This window comes from Salmo salar, chromosome 15 (assembly GCF_965601325.2).
Source record: "Salmo salar chromosome 15, fSalSal1, whole genome shotgun sequence".
NCBI lineage: Eukaryota > Metazoa > Chordata > Actinopteri > Salmoniformes > Salmonidae > Salmo > Salmo salar.
Window position 1 is genome coordinate 22,569,492 of NC_138305.1, and position 20,995 is coordinate 22,590,486.

Below are 20,995 nucleotides of genomic sequence, written 5' to 3' on the forward strand. Positions count from 1 at the left end.
TTAATGGGGGATCTCTGTCATTATACACCCTGCTGGATGCCACTGCAGAAATGAAGAAATAGATTTTGATTTATTTTCCATTTATGATGCCCCTGTTTGCTGTGGTCAATAAGATTTTCACAAAACAGTTTTTGTCCATCATAGCTTTGATATTGTTAAATTAATGATGGCCATTAGAAATTCAGGTACAAAACATCAACGAGTAAAAACCGATGCTGATACCGGCTTAAATGTGTCGAGCGTAAATGTTTCCATTGTTTGATACGGATTTGAATTTCAACATATGATGCTCAAGGAGCCCACCTCAAATCATTGTTGTTGTACATCCTGGAGTCTATGGCTGATTGTATGGTTAAAAGCAGTTTATTTACCAATATCCTCTCTATATATTACTGGTGATGATCTCCTCTCTTTATATTACCGGTGATGACCTCCTCTCTATATATTACTGGTGATGACCTCCTCTCTATATTACTGGTGATGACCTCCTCTCTCTATATTACTGGTGATGACCTCCTCTCTATATATTACTGGTGATGACCTCCTCTCTCTATATTACTGGTGATGAACTCCTCTCTATATATTACTGGTGATGACCTCCTCTCTATATTACTGGTGATGACCTCCTCTCTCTATATTACTGGTGATGACCTCCTCTCTCTATGTTACTGGTGATGACCTCCTCTCTATATTACTGGTGATGACCTAATCTCTCTATATTACTGGTGATGACCTCCTCTCTCTATATTACTGGTGAGAAAGCCTTTATTTAGCCACCCATGGCCAGGGAGAGGAGAGATAAAGCCTTTATTTAGCCACCCATGGCCAGGGAGAGGAGAGAGAAAGCCTTCATTTAGCCACCCATGGCCAGGGAGAGGAGAGAGAAAGCCTTCATTTAGCCACCCATGGCCAGGGAGAGGAGAGAGAAAGCCTTCATTTAGCTACCCATGGCCAGGGAGTGGAGAGAGAAAGCCTTTATTTAGCCACCCATGGCCAGGGAGAGGAGAGAGAGAGAGAGAGAGAAAGGAAGCCTTTGATTAGCCACCCATGGCCAGGGAGAGGAGAGAGAAAGCCTTCATTTAGCTACCCATGGCCAGGGAGTGGAGAGAGAAAGCCTTTATTTAGCCACCCATGGCCAGGGAGAGGAGAGAGAAAGGAAGCCAACATTCTGGATTAGATGTAGATCAATCTAAACTATTAACAGAGAGAACACAGTGGCAGAATACCTGACCACGGTGATTGACCCAACATTAAGGAAACCTTTGACTATGTACAGACTCAGTGAGCATAGCCTTGCTATTGAGAAAGGCTAATGTAGGCAGACCTGGCTCTCAAGAGAAGACAGGCTATGTGCACACTGCCCACAAAATGAGGTGGAAACTGAGCTGCACTTGTAACGATCGTCATAGAGAGGTGACCAAGATGCAGCGTGGTACGTGTTCATGATTATTTATTTAAATCAAACAAACACTTGAACAAAAAAAACTAACGAAAGCACACAGTTCTGTCAGGTACAGAAAACACAAAACAACTACCCACAAACACAGGTGGGAAAAGGCTGCCTAAGTATGATTCCTAATCAGAGACAACGATAGACAGCTGCCTCTGATTAGGAACCATACTCGGCCCAAAACATAGAAATACAATACATAGAATGCCCATCCCATATCACACACTGACCTAACTAAACAGAGAAAAACGGCTCTCTCAGGTCAGGGCGTGACAGCACTTCCTAACCTCCTGTCAAATGTATGACCATATTAGAGACACAAACAGTGCTTTCGGGAAAGTATTCAGACCCCTTGACTTTATACACATTTTGTTACATTAAAGCCTTATTCTAAAATGGATTAAATTATTTTCTTTTTTCACATCAATCTATACACAATACCCCATAAGGACAAAGTGAAAACAGATTTTTTTGTAACGTTTGCAAATGTATAAAAAAGTTAACAGAAATACCGTATTTACATAAGTAATCAGATCCTGAGTACTTTCTGAATGCACTGTACTTCCCTCACATTACACAGACCCAGAAAGAATTTGAAAACAAATCCAATTTTGATAAACTCCCATATCTATTGGGTGAAATACCACAGTGTGCCATCACAGCAGCAAGATTTGTGACCAATTGCCACAAGAAAAGAGCAACCAGTGAAGAACAAACACCACTGTTAATACAACCCATATTTATCTTGATTTATCTTCCCTTTTGTACTTTAACTATTTGCACATCATTACACCACTTTACATGGACATATTATAACATTTGAAATGTCTCTTTTCCTCTGGAACTTTTGTGAGTGTAATGTTAACTAATCATTTTGTACTGTTTATTTCACTTCTGTTCTGTTTATTGTCTTTCACTTGCTTTGGCAATATAAACATATGTTTCCCATGCCAATAAAGCCCCTGAAATTGAGAGAGAGAGAGAGAGAGAGAGAGAGAGAGAGAGAGAGAGAGAGAGAGAGAGATCAACATGAATAAATGAACAGAAAGCAGTGCTTACTAGACTGTGAGGCGCGCTGCCTGCTCACCGAGGCGCTGTCTGTAGCTTGGAGCGCTGTCCAACGGGCTGAAAGTCTCAACGCATTGTCTTAATCACAGGTTACCTGTAGCCTATTCATTATACATGATACATGACGAGCTCATAGGAGATTTAGAATCACACTTGAAGATGGCATGAGCGATCGATTTTTTGTGGAAGCCTCTTTTTTTAAATAAAACCTTGGAGAAGATCGAAGGTATCAGGACGCCGTGAGATTTCATTTGGACAAGACGGTTTGAGAAAAGGAGACGGAAGTGAGGAGGCTGTGCTATCGGAGGGATGGTTAACGAATACATATTGGATTATTGTTGACATGAATGTACCGGGACATGTTGACAAAATGTTTGTGAATGTGATCTCTTTTGTCACATATCTGAAGATAGTTAACCTACTCTGAATAGGGTAATTGGACTCGGTTTCAACGGTCACTTCGGATAATAGAGATCATTTGTGAAAGGAATTGTTGTCCAAATTTGCTATAAATTGCAGGCATTAAGTTGCCTACAAGTTCGGTACTTGAAGAAGATTGGACATTTTATGCATTTTGGTCTATAGATCTGGGAAGAATAAAACGCCAAGCCATGTCTCGTCTGCTGGTGTTGGTGAACTGTGCAGTCCAGTTGCTCTTCACCAGTGACATGTGTGTGGTCACAGCAAGTAAGTTAATAATATTGAATTTTTTTTTTTTTGTCATGGCTTTCTTATGTTTCTGTAACAAGTTAGCTGTTTCTGCCAATCCTTTCTCACTCACTGTGCCAAAACAGAATATCAAACTGGACATGTGGACATCGTATGCGCTTTCGCCAACGATAGGTTGGTGGGTAAATGCTGAGGGGACAGATAGAATATTTCCTTTATTATATTATATTAAATAAATAAATGGTGATTATTTTAAATTATTAAAACGCATTTAACATGTTGACTTGATCGTTCACCTCAAATTTTACAAGTAACCTTCACTTGGTTATTTTGCAAATCTGTTTTCTAATTAGCCAGTGATTATTAACACATTACTACTGAATTACTCATGTATAATTAACACCATAGCAACTCTTAATAGCCAGCCATTACATAAGACTATTCAGTGAAAACCAACCTGCTGTCAAACCTAATCCATGATTATAGCTCGTTGACCTCCTTATCTAGACTGTCCATAGTTATTAACAATAGTCATTAACCATATCAAATGAAATTTATTGATGAAGGCCTTTTTACATCAGCCGATGTCACAAAGTGCTGTACAGAATCCCAGCCTAAAACCCCAAACAGTAAGCAATGCAGGTGTAGAAGCACAGTGGTTAGGAAAAACTCCCTAGAAAGGCCAGATCTTAGGAAGAAACCTAGAGAGGAACCAGGCTATGAGGGGTGGCCAGTCCTCTTCTGGCTGTGCCGGGTGGAGATCATAACAGAACATGGCCAAGATGTTCAAATGTTCATAGATGACCAGCAGGGTCAAATAATAATAATCACAGTAGTTGTGGAGGGTGCAACAGGTCAGCACCTCAGGAGTAAATGTCAGTTGGCTTTTCATAGCCGATCATTCAGAGTTAGAGACAGCAGATGCAGTAGAGAGAGAGTGTCCAAAAAAGCAGGTCCGGGAAAAGGTAGCACGTCCGGTGAACAGGTCAGGGTTCCATAGCTGCAGGCAGAACAGTTGAAACTGGAGCAGACGCATGACCAGGTGGACTGGAGACAGCAAGGAGTCATTAGGCCAAGTAGTCCTGGGGCATGGTCCTAGGGCTTAGGTCCTCCGAGAGAGAGAAAGAGAGAAATAGAGGAACTTAAATTCACATAGGACACCGGATGACACAAGAGAAATAATCCAGATATAACAGACTGACCCAAGCCCCCCGACACACAAACTATTGCAACATAAATACTGGAGGCTGAGACAGGAGGGGTCGGTAGACACTGTGGCCCCATCCGACGATACCCCCGGACAGGGCCAAACAGGAAGGATATAACCCCACCCACTTTGCCAAAGCACAGCCCCCACACCACTAGAGGGATATCTTCAACCATCAACTTACTACCCTGAGACAAGGCCGAGTATAGCCCACAAAGATCTCCACCACGGCACGAACCCGAGGGGGGTGCAAACCCGGACAGGAAGATCACGTCAGTGACTCAACCCACTCAAGTGACGCACCCCTCCGAGGGACGGCATGGAAGAGCACCAGTAAGCCAGTGACTCAGTCCCCGTAATAGGGTCAGAGGCAGAGAATCCCAGTGGAGAGAGGGGAACCAGCCAGGCAGAGACAGCAAGGGCGGTTCGTCGCTCCAGTGTCTTTCCGTTCACCTTCATACCCCTGGGGCAGACTGCACCAGTCATAGGACCTACTGAAGAGATGAGTCTTCAATAAAGACTTAAAGGTTGAGACCGAGTCTTCGTCTCTCACATGGATAGGCAGACCATTCCATAAAAATGTTGCTCTATAGGAGAAAGCCCTGCCTCCAGCTGCTTGCTTAGAAATTCTAGGGACAGTAAGGAGCCCTGCGTCTTAGTTATTAACCATAGTCATTAACCATAGTTATTAACCACAGTCATTAACCATAGTGTCATGATTGTGTGTAGGAACGGACCAAGGCGCAGTGTGCGTATCGTTCCACATCTTTATTATATAGTGAAACTTAGCCAAACAAACAATAAACTATAAACAAAACACAAACCGTGACGACAGAGGTGCAACATGCACTAACTCAAAATAATCTCCCACAAACAAAGGTGGGAAAAACAACTACTTAAATATGATCCCCAATTAGAGACAACGATGACCAGCTGCCTCTAATTGGGGATCATCCAATAACCCCAACATAGAAAAACAGAAACTAGAACCAAACAATATAGAACTAAATACACTAGATAACCCCCCCCCCCCATTCACGCCCTGACCTACTCTACCATAGAAAATAAGAGCTCTCTATGGTCAGGCTCTATGGTCAGGACGTGATAGTACCCCCCCCCAAAGGTGCGGACTCCGGCCGCAAAACCTGAAACCAAAAGGGAGGTTTAGGGGGGTGTCACTAACCCTAACCTGGGATAGGATAAAGTAATCCTTCTAACCCACCCCCCCCCCCAAAAAAAAAGATATAGATCTACTATTGTAAAGTGGTTGTTCCACTGGATATCATAAGGTGAATGCACCAATTTGTAAGTCGCTCTGCTAAATGACGTAAATGTAAATGTGTCTAGTGTTGGTGGCGGTTCTGGTGCAGGACGAAGAACCCTCTCATCCTGCGGATCCTCCCGCATCGGAAGCGGTTCTGGTGCGGGACGAAGAACCCTCTCATCCTGTGGATCCGCCAGCATAGGAGGCGGCTCTGGTGCAGGACGAGGAACCCTCTCATCCTGCGAACCCACCAGCATCGGTGGAGGCTCCGGACCGCCGACCGTCGCTGGAGGCTCCGGACCACCGACCGTCGCTGGAGGCTCCGGACCGCGGACCGTCGCTGGAGACTCCGGACCGCGGACCGTCGCTGGAGACTCCGGACCGCCGCTGGAGACTCCGGACCGTCGCTGGAGACTCCGGACCGCGGACCATCGCTGGAGACTCCAGACCGTGGACCGTCTCAGGAGGCTCCGGTATGTGGACCGTCTCAGGAGGCTCTGGGCTGTGGACCGTCTCAGGAGGCTCCGGGCCGTGGACCGTCGTTGGAGGTTCCGGACTTGTTCCACTGGATATCATAAGGTGAATGCACCAATTTGTAAGTCGCTCTGGATAAGAGCGTCTGCTAAATTACGTAAATGTAAATGTGTCTAGTGTTGGTGGCGGTTCTGGTGCAGGACGAAGAACCCTCTCATCCTGCGGATCCTCCCGCATCGGAAGCGGTTCTGGTGCGGGACGAAGAACCCTCTCATCCTGCGGATCCGCCAGCATAGGAGGCGGCTCTGGTGCAGGACGAGGAACCCTCTCATCCTGTGAACCCACCAGCATCGGTGGAGGCTCTGGACCGCCGACCGTCGCTGGAGGCTCCGGACCGCCGACCGCCGCTGGAGACTCCGGACCACTGACCGCCGCTGGAGACTCCGGACCGCCGCTGGAGACTCCGGACCGCCGCTGGAGACTCCGGACCGCCGCTGGAGACTCCGGACCGCCGCTTGAGACTCCGGACCGCCGCTGGAGACTCCGGACCGCCGCTGGAGACTCCGGACCGTCGCTGGAGGCTCCGGGCCGTGGACCGTCTCAGGAGGCTCCAGGCCGTGAACCGTCGCTGGAGGCTCCGGGCCGTGGACCGTCTCAGGAGGCTCCGGGCCGTGGACCGTCTCAGGAGGCTCCAGGCCGTGGACCGTCTCAGGAGGTTCCGGACTGTGAAACATCGCCGGAAGCTCTGTACTGGTAACTGTCGCCGGAAGCTCTGGACTGGGAACTGTCGCCGGAAGCTCTGGAACGGGAAGGCAATCTGGAGGCCTGATGCGTGGGGCTGGCACATATGGCGCCAGACTGGTAACACGCACCTCAGGGCGAGTGTGGAGAGCAGGCACAGGACGCACCGGACTGGGCAGGCGCACTGGAGGCCTAGTGCATGGAGCCGGGACAGGTGGCACCAGACTGGTGACACGCACTTCAGGGCGAGTGCGAGGAGCAGGCACAGGACGTACTGGACTGAGGACACGCACTTCAGGGAGAGTGCGAGGAGAAGGCACAGGACGTACCTGACTGAGGACACGCACTCCAGGGAGAGTGCGAGGAGGAGGCACAGGACGTACTGGGCTGTGGAGGCGCACTGGAGACCTGGTGCGCAGAACCGGTGCAGGATATACTGGACCGTGGAGGCGCACTGGAGGTCTGGAGCGTAGAGCTGGCAAAACCCGTCCTGGCTGAACGCTCACTTTAGCCCGGCAAATGCGGGGCACAGGCACAGTGCGCACCGGGCTATGAATGCGCACTGGAGATACAGTGCACATCACCACATAACACGGTGCCTGACTGGTCACACGCTCCCCATGGTAAGCATGGGGAGTTGGCTCAGGTTTAAACCCTGACTCTGCCAATCTCCCCGTGTGCCCCCCCCCAAAAACATTTTTTTTTGGAGCTGCCTCTCGGGCTTCCGTCGTTGCCGTGACTCCCGATCTTGTCATCGTTCCTCCCTCGCTGCTTCCACCTGTTCCCATGGGAGGCGATCCCACCCGATTCCACCCGGATCTCCTCCCACGGATATTCTCCCACGTCCAGGATCCTTTGCAGTCCAGGATGTCCTCCCATGTCCACTCCTGGGCACGCTACTTGGTCCTTTGGTGGTGGGAGATTCTGTCACGAGTGTGTGTAGGAACGGACCAAGGAGCAGCGTGCGTGTTGTTCCACATCTTTATTATATAGTGAAACTTAGCCAAACAAACAATAAACTATAAACAAAACACAAACCGTGACGACAGAGGTGCAACATGCACTAACTCAAAATAATCTCCCACAAACAAAGGTGGGAAAAACAACTGCTTAAATATGATCCCCAATTAGAGACAACGATGACCAGCTGCCTCTAATTAGGGATCATCTAAAAAAAACTACATAGAAAAACAGAAACTAGAACCAAACAACATAGAACTAAATACACTAGATAAACCCCCCCAGTCACGCCCTGACCTACTCGACTATAGAAAATAAGTGCTATCTATGGTCAGGACGTAACACATAGTTATCAACCATAGTCATTAACCAGTCATTAACCACAGTCATTAACCACAGTCATTAACCACAGTCATTAACCATAGTCATTAACCATAGTCATTAACCATAGTCATTAACCACAGTCATTAACCAGTCATTAACCACAGTCATTAACCACAGTCATTAACCAATCATTAACTATAGTCATTAACCAGTCATTAACCACAGTCGTTAAGCATAGTCATTAACCAGTCATTAACCACAGTCATTAACCACAGTCATTAACCACAGTCATTAACCAATCATTAACCACAGTCATTAACCACAGTCATTAACCACAGTCATTAACCAATCATTAACCATAGTCATTAACCATAGTCATTAACCATAGTCATTAACCACAGTCATTAACCAGTCATTAACCAGTCATTAACCACAGTCATTAACCACAGTCATTAACCAGTCATTAATTATAGTCATTAACCATAGTCATTAACCATAGTCATTAACCACAGTCATTAACCAGTCATTAACCACAGTCATTAACCACAGTCATTAACCACAGTCATTAACCAGTCATTAACCATAGTCATTAACCAGTCATTAACCAGTCATTAACCACAGTCATTAACCAGTCATTAACCAGTCATTAATTATAGTCATTAACCATAGTCATTAACCATAGTCATTAACCACAGTCATTAACCACAGTCATTAACCAATCATTAACTATAGTCATTAACCAGTCATTAACCACAGTCGTTAAGCATAGTCATTAACCAGTCATTAACCACAGTCATTAACCACAGTCATTAACCACAGTCATTAACCAATCATTAACCACAGTCATTAACCACAGTCATTAACCACAGTCATTAACCAATCATTAACCATAGTCATTAACCATAGTCATTAACCATAGTCATTAACCACAGTCATTAACCAGTCATTAACCAGTCATTAACCACAGTCATTAACCACAGTCATTAACCAGTCATTAATTATAGTCATTAACCATAGTCATTAACCATAGTCATTAACCACAGTCATTAACCAGTCATTAACCACAGTCATTAACCACAGTCATTAACCACAGTCATTAACCAGTCATTAACCATAGTCATTAACCAGTCATTAACCAGTCATTAACCACAGTCATTAACCAGTCATTAACCAGTCATTAATTATAGTCATTAACCATAGTCATTAACCATAGTCATTAACCACAGTCATTAACCAGTCATTAACCACAGTCATTAACCACAGTCATTAACCACAGTCATTAACCAGTCATTAACCATAGTCATTAACCATAGTCATTAACCAGTCATTAACCAGTCATTAACCACAGTCATTAACCACAGTCATTAACCACAGTCATTAACCAGTCATTAATTATAGTCATTAACCATAGTCATTAACCATAGTCATTAACCAGTCATTAACCACAGTCATTAACCACAGTCATTAACTATAGTCATTAACTATAGTCATTAACCACAGTCATTAACCAGTCATTAACCATAGTCATTAACTATAGTCATTAACCAGTATATTAACTATAGTCATTATCCACAGTCATTAACCACAGTCATTAACCAAAGTCATTAACCAGTCATTAACCATAGTCATTAACCACAGTCATTAACCACAGTCATTAACCATAGTCATTAACCATAGTCATTATCCACAGTCATTAACCACAGTCATTAACCATAGTCATTAACCATAGTCATTACCTATAATCATTAACCAGTCTATAGTCATTAACTATAGTCATAAACCATAGTCATTAACCATAGTCATTAACCATAGTCATTAACCATAGTCATTAACCATAGTCATTAACTATAGTCATTAACCAGTCATTAACCAGTCATTCACCACAGTCATTAACTATAATCATTAACCAGTCATTAACTATAGTCATTAACCATATTCATTAACCATAGTCATTAACCAATCATTAACCACAGTCATTAACCACAGTCATTAACTATAGTCATTAACCATATTCATTATCCACAGTCATTAACCACAGTCATTAACCATAGTCATTAACCATAGTCATTAACCAATCATTAACTATAATCATTAACCAGTCATTAACTATAGTCATTAACCATATTCATTAACCATAGTCATTAACTATAGTCATTAACTATAGTCATTAACTATAGTCATTAACCAGTCATTAACCAGTCATTAACCAGTCATTAACCAGTCATTCACCACAGTCATTAACTATAATCATTAACCAGTCATTAACTATAGTCATTAACTATAGTCATTAACTATAGTCATTAACCAGTCATTAACCATAGTCATTAACCATAGTCATTAACTATAGTCATTAACTATAGTCATTAACCAGTCATTAACTATAGTCATTAACCATATTCATTAACCATAGTCATTAACCAGTCATTAACCACAGTCATTAACTATAGTCATTAACTATAGTCATCAACCAGTCATTAACCAGTCATTAACCAGTCATTAACCAGTCATTAACATATGCATTAACTATAGTCATTAACCACAGTCATTAACCAGTCATTAACCACAGTCATTAACCAGTCATTAACCAGTCATTAACCAGTCATTAACCACAGTTATTAACCAGTCATTAACTTGTCATTAACCAGTCATTAACCATCGTAATTAACCAGTCATTAACCAGTCATTATCCCCAGTCATTAACCACAGTCATTAACCATAGTCATTAACCACAGTCATTAACCATAGTCATTAACCACAGTCATTGACCACAGTCATTAACCAGTCATTAACCATTGTCATTAACCAGTCATTAACAATAGTCATTAACCAGTCATTAACCATAGTCATTAACCAGTCATTAACCAGTCATTAACCACAGTCATTAACCAGTCATTAACCAGTCATTAACCAGTCATTAACCACAGTCATTAACCAGTCATTAACCATAGTCATTAACCATAGTAATTAACCATAGTCATTAACCACAGTCATTAACCAGTCATTAACCATAGTCATTAACCATAGTCATTAACCACAGTCATTTTAACCATAGTCATTAACCAGTCATTAACCACAGTCATTAACCAGTCATTAACCATAGTCATTAACCAGTCATTAACCAGTCATTAACCACAGTCATTAACCAGTCATTAACCAGTCATTAACCAGTCATTCACCACAGTCATTAACTATAATCATTAACCAGTCATTAACTATAGTCATTAACTATAGTCATTAACCAGTCATTAACCATAGTCATTAACCATAGTCATTAACTATAGTCATTAACTATAGTCATTAACCAGTCATTAACTATAGTCATTAACCATATTCATTAACCATAGTCATTAACCAGTCATTAACCACAGTCATTAACTATAGTCATTAACTATAGTCATTAACCAGTCATTAACCAGTCATTAACCAGTCATTAACCACAGTCATTAACTATAGTCATTAACCAGTCATTAACCAGTCATTAACCAGTCATTAACATATGCATTAACTATAGTCATTAACCACAGTCATTAACCAGTCATTAACCACAGTCATTAACCAGTCATTAACCAGTCATTAACCAGTCATTAACCACAGTTATTAACCAGTCATTAACTTGTCATTAACCAGTCATTAACCATCGTAATTAACCAGTCATTAACCAGTCATTATCCCCAGTCATTAACCACAGTCATTAACCATAGTCATTAACCACAGTCATTAACCATAGTCATTAACCACAGTCATTGACCACAGTCATTAACCAGTCATTAACCATTGTCATTAACCAGTCATTAACCATAGTCATTAACCAGTCATTAACCATAGTCATTAACCAGTCATTAACCAGTCATTAACCACAGTCATTAACCAGTCATTAACCAGTCATTAACCAGTCATTAACCACAGTCATTAACCAGTCATTAACCATAGTCATTAACCATAGTCATTAACCATAGTCATTAACCACAGTCATTAACCAGTCATTAACCATAGTCATTAACCATAGTCATTAACCACAGTCATTTTAACCATAGTCATTAACCAGTCATTAACCACAGTCATTAACCAGTCATTAACCATAGTCATTAACCACAGTCATTAACCATAGTCATTAACCAGTCATTAACCAGTCATTAACCACAGTCATTAACCACAGTCATTAACCATTCATTAACCACAGTCATTAACCAGTCATTAACCACAGTCATTAACCAGTCATTAACCACAGTCATTAACCAGTCATTAACCAGTCATTAACCAGTCATTAAGCAGTCATTAACCAGTCATTAACCATAGTAATTAATCGGTCATTAACCACAGTCATTAACCAGTCATTATCCACAGTCATTAACCATAGTCATTAACCAGTCATTAACATAGTCATTAACCAGTCATTAACCAGTCATTAACCATAGTCATTAACCAGTCATTAACCATAGTCATACAGTAGAATTGCATGTGTGCCCTTTGCTAAATGTGGATGCCATTGTTTCTTGTATTCCCATGCATTCACTCAGGATACAGTTGATTCAATCACTGGACATCTACAGCAAAGGCTTCTTTGAAGACAGTGGAAACTTGGACATCTTGGACTTGGACTGTAACATCAATGATTTACCATTGTGTATCCATCCATTAACTCACAGTGCTACATACAGCAAGCTACACGTCTATCGACATGTCTGTAGACACATAGTCTGTAGCGACACCTTGAACATTCTATTGTCGTCCATCATCAAAATTATCGTTTCGGGTTTAAGAAAAAGAATAAACACCAAAATGACAGTCTCTGCATGACATCAGCATCCCGGTGCGCCACTATTTTAACACCGATAAACCCGCCCGTCATAAAATGAATTCACTAAATGTCAACCTAGCAAGCCAGTCAACTAAAAGCAATTTTGTAAACAATGTTTCGGTTAGTTGCTAGCTAGTTATCTGGAGGCTATCCAGTCCAAATAATTAATGACATAGTATAAATGATAACATCTGAAATGTTACTTTTTGTTCATTATTTCAGGAAAATAAATGTAAAAACAGCATCATTATTTACAAGGTAATAGCGAGTTTACAGAAAATAGCTTATGGTTACACCGTGAAGAAATTAAAGTAGGTAATTCCATCTGAGAATTTAAAAAGTCCTTGCTTTATCTTGTCACAGGAGGATTTGGTCTGGTTGCTGTGGAAATCCGGAAACAACGACATCGGACGTTACGTCGGTCAACTTGTTTTCCATGTCTTTGTGACATGGAAACTTTTTTGACCAGTGACAATTGTCGCGATATAATTGTCTACAGACATGTAGTTAGACCAAGTATAAATTGGCCATTAGGCAACTGCATAAAGTAGGTATGATGAATTCATGTTGTAGCTCAGAACTTTCCACTTTAATCAAGATTTCTCACAATCCGTTCTCTAATCTCTCTCTGAATTTACAGAACGCTACAATTCTCTATGTTTGAAGTGGGATTGAAAACGCAGGGGGTTTTCCGTGGGCCGCACCTTTGATTGTTTTTCTTTCTGTCCTGGTGGGATGTTTAATCTCTGCGGGGAAAAAAGGAATTCTCAGAGCCATCGGGACTACAGGAATATCATTAGAATAATCATTAGGACGGTCATAAATATGCACGGCTCATTGCAAACAGCCCTGGATGATGAAATAGCTGTGTTACTAAGGTTGGCCATCCTGAATGCACCGAGACAGTTGGAATTTACAATCTGTCTGTATTAATTTGAACATTCAAATATAAATGAACAGAGCTAAGTTTTATTGTTCCCCGTTGAGTTTATTTTAACAAAATGACATGACATCATTGAATAAATGGGGAATTATGGTGTGAAATATATTTTAGAGGGGACAAATCAGGTGGACATGAATGGCCCTTATAAACTGTCAAAAATAAATCGTTTTTTCAATTATGTCATAGTCGTGTGTGTAGGTGGCAGGGAAGTCAGGCGCAGGAGAAACCAACTTGGTTAAACTGGAGTATTTATTACAAAAAAACAAACTCTAAAACCAAAGTACACAAATAACATGGGTAAAAATAACCCGTCGCATTCCGATACAAAATACACGGGTACATAACTCACAAACAGTCACCGACAAGGACATGACGGAAAACAGAGGATTAAATACACATGTAATGAATGGGATTGGAACCAGGTGTGGTAGGAAGACAAGACAAAACCAATGGAAAATGGAAAAACTGATCAATGATGGCTAGAAGACCGGCGACGTCGACCGCCGAGCACCACCCGAGCAAAGAGGGGCATCGAATTCGGCAGAAGTCGTGACAAATTATTTATTATTACGTAACTAGTGTTACCTGAACAAAAAATGTTTTGCCCAAATGTAGCTCCAACATGACAAAATGTAGATGAACATTTGGTCAACTTAAAATGATGTGTTGGCTCAACTTGTCTCTTATGTTCATTCAACTAGAAAATATTATTTAGGCATTTTACCTAAAAAAAAAAGGCTGTTGACCTCATTACACACGCACAGTGCTTTTGACAAACAATGTTTTCAACTTAAAAAACGTATTTGACACATTGAAATACATGATTACGTTGTGCATTTTCATTTATACCGTCGTTATTGTTCAACACGTCCTCATCTGGGATTTTAACTCACAACCTTTTGGTTCACAGCATTCCAATCTTCCTGTTCGACACCATGTCTGTTACTTTATAAAAATTATTTGAAAGAGCAACAAAAAAAAAGTTTTACCTTGTAGGCTTGCTGCCGATAGCTAACAGGAGTCCCCTGGTGTGTGTGTGGTTGCTGTAGAGATCTAGACAGGAAGGAGCAGAACAAAACATGTGGTTACTGTAGAGATGTAGACAGGAAGGAACAGGACAAGACATGTGGTTACTGTAGAGATGTAGACAGGAAGGAACAGGACAAGATGTGGTTACTGTAGAGATGTAGACAGGAAGGAACAGGACAAGACATGTGGTTACTGTAGAGATGTAGACAGGAAGGAACAGGACAAGATGTGGTTATTGTAGAGATGTAGACAGGAAGGAACAGGACAAGATGTGGTTACTGTAGAGATGTAGACAGGAAGGAACAGGACAAGACATGTGGTTACTGTAGAGATGTAGACAGGAAGGAACAGGACAAGATGTGGTTATTGTAGAGATGTAGATAGGAAGGAACAGGACAAGACATGTGGTTACTGTAGAGATGTAGACAGGAAAAAATCAGGACAAGACATGTGGTCCAAATGGTGTCAAGGTTGTCTCTGAGAGCCAGAGGCTTTGTCCCGGACTGGTCACCGACTCACACAGAGATCTGCAATGTCACCATTGTTGCTCGTCCCACTGTAGAGTCCCTGTGCAGAATGTAAAGCTTACACACAAACACACACACACACACACACACCCACGCACACACACACATAAACACAGATACACATTATGTATGAATTATACCAGCAGGCTTGTATTATACCAGCAAGCTTGTATTATACCAGCAAGCTTGAATTATACCAGCAGACTGAATTATACCAGCAGGCTTGAATTATACCAGCAGGCTTGAAATATACCACCAGGCTTGAATTATACCAGCAGGCTTGAATTATACCAGCAGGCTTGAAATATACCATTATGTTTGAATTATAGCACCAGGCTTGAATTATACCAGCAGGCTTGTATTATACCACCAGGCTTGAATTATACCATCAGGCTTGTATTATACCAGCAGGCTTGAATTATACCAGCAGGCTTGTATTATACCAGGAGGCTTGAATTATACCATCAGGCTTGTATTATACCAGCAGGCTTGAATTATACCAGCAGGCTTGTATTATACCAGCAGGCTTGAATTATACCAGCAGGCTTGAATTATACCAGCAGACTTGAATTATACCAGCAAGCTTGTATTATACCAGCAAGCTTGAATTATACCAGCAGACTGAATTATACCAGCAGGCTTGAATTATACCAGTAAACTTGTATTAATTATACCAGCAAGCTTGTATTATACCAGCAGACTGAATTATACCAGCAGCCTTGAATTATACCAGTAAACTTGTATTAATTATACCAGCAAGCTTGATTTATACCAGCAAGCTTGAATTATACCAGCAAGCTTGTATTACACCAGCAAGCTTGAATTATACCAGCAAGCTTGAATTATACCAGCAAGCTTGAATTATACCAGCAAGCTTGTATTATACCAGCAAGCTTGAATTATACCAGCAAGCTTGAATTATACCAGCAAGCTTGAATTATACCAGTAGACTTGTGTTATACCAGCAAGATTGAATTATACCAGCAAGCTTGAATTATACCAGCAATGTCACGGCTGTCGTACTGGAGAGAAGACCAAGGCGCAGCGGGTTGCGTGTTCATCGTGATAATTTTTGAAATAAACGTGAACACGGAAAAACAATAAACAAAAGAGAACGACAGACCAACAGTTTTACAGGCTAGGTACTTACATACAGCAGTGCAAAATCAACTACCCACAAAATAACCAAACCAAACACACACCTCTATATAGGACTCTCAATCAGAGGCAACTAGAAACACCTGCCTCCAATTGAGAGTCCAACACCCAATCCTAAACATAGAAAAACTAAACTTAACAGAACATAGAAATACATACACAACACAAACCCTCTGCCACGTCCTGACCAAAACTAATACAATTACTCCCTCTGCTGGTCAGGACGTGACAGTACCGCCCCCCCCCCCCCCCCCCCCCTAAAGGTGCAGACCCTGAATGCACCTCAAAAGAAAAACACAGAAAACCCCAAAACAAACAGAAAAATCCCCCTAAGCTACAGGGAGGGAAGGGAGGGTGGCTGCCGTCAACGACGGCACTGTGCTACACCCCCCCTCCCTAACCCACCTATATCGGAGGTGGCTCAGGTGTGGGACGTGGACCCCGCTCCACCCTCGGCGTCGCCCACTTAGGTGACACTCCTGGCTGCGTCGGAGGACTGGTGGGCGACCCTGACATCGCCCGGCTGGTGGGCGATTCTTGCTGTGCCCAACTGGCGGGCGTCTCTGGCTGCGCCCGGCTAGCGGGCGGCGATGGCTGCGCCCGGCTGGCGGACGACCCTGGCTGCGCCCGGCTGGCGGGCCGCTCTGGCGGCTCCCGACTGGCGGGCGGCTCTGGCGGCACCAGACTGGCGGGCGGCTCTGGCGGCTCCAGACTGGCGGGCGGCTCTGGCGGCTCCAGACTGGCGGGCGGCTCTGGCGGCTCCAGACTGGCGGGCGGCTCTGGCGGCTCCAGACTGGCTGGCGGCTCTGGCGGCTCCAGACTGGCTGGCGGCTCTGGCGGCTCCAGACTGGCGAGGCTGGGCTGACGCACTAGAAGCCTGATGCGTGGGGCTGGTACTGGACATGCCAGCCTGGAGACACGCATCTCAAGGCTAGTGCGTGTAGCGGGAACAGGCCAAGTCGGACTGGGTTGACGCACTAGAAGCCTGATGCATGGGGCTGGTACTGGACGTGCCAGCCTGGAGACACGCACCTCAGGGCTAGTGCGGGGAGCGGGAACAGGCCGAGTCGGACTGGGTTGACGCACTAGAAGCCTGATGCGTGGGGCTGGTACTGGACATGCCAGCCTGGAGACACGCATCTCAAGGCTAGTGCGTGTAGCGGGAACAGGCCAAGTCGGACTGGGTTGACGCACTAGAAGCCTGATGCATGGGGCTGGTACTGGACGTGCCAGCTTGGAGACACGCACCTCAGGGCTAGTGCGGGGAGCGGGAACAGGCCGAGTCGTACTGGGTTGACGCACTAGAAGCCTGATGCGTGGGGCTGGTACTGGACGTGCCAGCCTGGAGACACGCACCTCAAGGCTAGTGCGTGTAGCGGGAAACACTGGACCATAGAGGCGCACTGGCGGTCTCGAGCGCAGGGCTGGCATCACCCCTACTGGCTGGATGCCCACTTTCCCCTGGCACATGCGGGGCGCTGGTACTGCGCATACTGGCCTGAAAATGCTCGGCCTCGCCACAGTACCCATCACCCCAAAGCACGGGACCTGTCCAGTTCGTCTCTGCCCAAAAAGGGTACGGGGAGCTGGCCTGGGGCTCCATCCTCGCCCCGCCAAACTGCCCTTGTGCCCCCCCAAAAAATATTCTTGGGGCTGTCTCTCTTACCAGCCGTGTTCCCCGGTCCTCGCCAGATTTCCTCCGCTGCTTGGTCCTGTTGTGGTGGGTAGTTCTGTCACGGTTGTCGTACTGGAGAGAAGACCAAGGCGCAGCGGGTTGCATGTTCATCATGATAATTTATTAAATAAACGTGAACACGGAAAAACAATAAACAAAAGAGAACGACAGACCGACAGTTTTACAGGCTAGGTACTTACATACAGCAGTGCAAAATCAACTACCCACAAAATAACCAAACCAAACAAACACCTCTATATAGGACTCTCAATCAGAGGCAACTAGAAACACCTGCCTCCAATTGAGAGTCCAACACCCAATCCTAAACATAGAAAAACTAAACTTAACAGAACATAGAAATACATACACAACACAAACCCTCTGCCACGTCCTGACCAAAACTAATACAATTACTCCCTCTGCTGGTCAGGACGTGACAAACAAGCTTGAATTATACCAGCAGGCTTGAATTATACCAGCAAGCTTGAATTATACCAGAAAGCTTGAATTATACCAGCAAGCTTGAATTATACCAGTAGACTTGTATTATACCAGCAAGCTTGAATTATACCAGCAAGCTTGAATTATACCAGCAGACTGAATTATACCAGCAGGCTTGTATTATACTAGCAGGCTTGAATTATACCAGCAAGCTTGAATTATACCAGCAAGCTTGAATTATACCAGCAGACTGAATTATACCAGCAAGCTTGAATTATACCAGCAAACTTGAATTATACCAGCTAGCTTGAATTATACCAGCAGACTGAATTATACCAGCAGACTGCTAGAGGATTGTATTAGGGGAGAATGTATTTGTATCTCTGACTCTCATGGATAGCTGGGCCATGGAGTGGCAATTCAGAAACATTGTGACAAATACTTGAAGCAGCTGAACATATTGATATTGTAAATAAAAACTCAACATTCAGTCACTCATCTTTCAGTTCTTTGACTGATATATGCAAGACTGCCCTAAGTCAAATATCCGTTAACCTGTGGTTTAACCGTTAACCTGTGGTTTAGCCGTTAACCTGTGGTTTAGCCGTTAATCTGTGGTTTAGCCGTTAACCTGTGGTTTAGCCGTTAACCTGTGGTTTAGGCGTTAACCTGTGGTTTAGGCGTTAACCTGTGGTTTAACCGTTAACCTGTGGTTTAGCCGTTAACCTGTGGTTTAGCCGTTAACCTGTGGTTTTAGGCGTTAACCTGTGGTTTAACCGTTAACCTGTGGTTTAGTCGTTAACCTGTGGTTTAGCGGTTAACCTGTGGTTTAGCCGTTAATCTGTGGTTTAGCCGTTAACCTGTGGTTTAGCCGTTAACCTGTGGCTAGCCGTTAACCTGTGGTTTTGCCGTTAACCTGTGGTTTAGTCGTTAACCTGTGGTTTAGCCGTTAACCTGCGGTTTAGCCGTTAACCTGCGGTTTAGCCGTTAACCTGCGGTTTAACCACATACTGTATCTCAGTGAGGACAAACCGATTCTGTCTGTCTGCCTGTCTTTCTGTCTCTCTGTCTGCCTGTCTGTCTGCCTGCCTGTGTGCCTGTCTGTGTGTCTGTCTACCTGTATGGGTGTCTGTCTGTCTGTCTGTCTGTCTGTCTGTCTGTCTGTCTGTCTGTCTGTCTGTCTGTCTGTCTGTCTGTCTGTCTGTCTGTCTGTCTGTCTGTCTGTCTGTCTGTCTGTCTGTCTGAGGGATTGTAGTGATTACATTAAACTCATACTAGCCCCTGGTCCCATCTGGTCCTAGTGTATTGTCTCACTGTCCCTGGTCACCTTCTGATGTGTGTCCCAAATACCACCCTCCCTATATAGGGCCTTGATCAAAAGTAGTGGACTATAAAGTGACTAGGGAGGTAGGGTGTCATTTCAGACAGACCGTCTCTTATAGGATGAATGAATGTTTGTACAACTGAGGGACATGACAAGGGAAAGCGTGATACACTTCCCTGACTCTATCTAGCTGTCCTCCATTTGACCCATCACTAAGCTTGCTTGCCTTGGCCATTGTAGAGACTGCCTGGCTTTGTTTAGAAGGGAGATTAGAATGTCATGGAGTTCTGGTGTCACCTACATTGGAATGATAATGTTGCTGACACTGTCAGGTATCCTCAAGGTGCTTTCCAAACAAAACAACAACCATTATCTACTGTGCATACTACGGTAAAACACATACTTGCGAACATTAGAAGTTGAAGGTTAAGTTGAATGTAGTTGCTATGCGATTAAAGGCTACATCTTAGCTGTTCCCATTATATAAGCATACACATTTAGCCCTAGCTAAACCTCACCAGGTGCCTGTGATTATTTCTTGTAACATATTCTGTATCAGCCAATTAAAATCGTTGCCTTAGTTGGACGTGTTCCAACACTCGTTCATTGAAGCGTCCTTAAACAGAAGTTCAAAAGCACATTCTGATAATCAAAGCAACTAAATCAGGTGTATTTGACTGACTGGTCAAATTTCTCTCTGTGTTGGGTGACTAGCTCCATGGTTGCAGATTGTGACAAGGGGTTTGAATCTTTACTATGGCCATACCATGGTTAAATTACATGGGTTATATTACAATGGCTTTTTTTCTGGCCACTCTTCCGTAAAGCCCAGCTCTGTGGAGTATACGGTTTAAAGTGGTTCTATGGACAGATACTACAATCTCCGCTGCGTAGCTTTGCAGCTCCTTCAGGGTTATCTTTGGTCTCTTTGTTGCCTCTCTGA

The 20,995-nt window shown here is 43.6% G+C and overlaps 1 protein-coding gene across 1 annotated transcript in view; it reads left to right on the plus strand.

Annotated features, from left to right (window-relative positions):
• The first annotated feature begins 3,129 nt into the window (after positions 1–3,129).
• Positions 3,130–20,995, plus strand: part of LOC106571019 (fibronectin type III domain-containing protein 4-like) — a 99,394-nt gene continuing 81,528 nt past the window's right edge. Inside the window, exon 1 of the mRNA XM_082961951.1 lies at positions 3,130–3,205. Coding sequence (XP_082818077.1) covers positions 3,130–3,205 — 76 coding nt within the window. The remainder of the gene's footprint in view (positions 3,206–20,995) is intronic.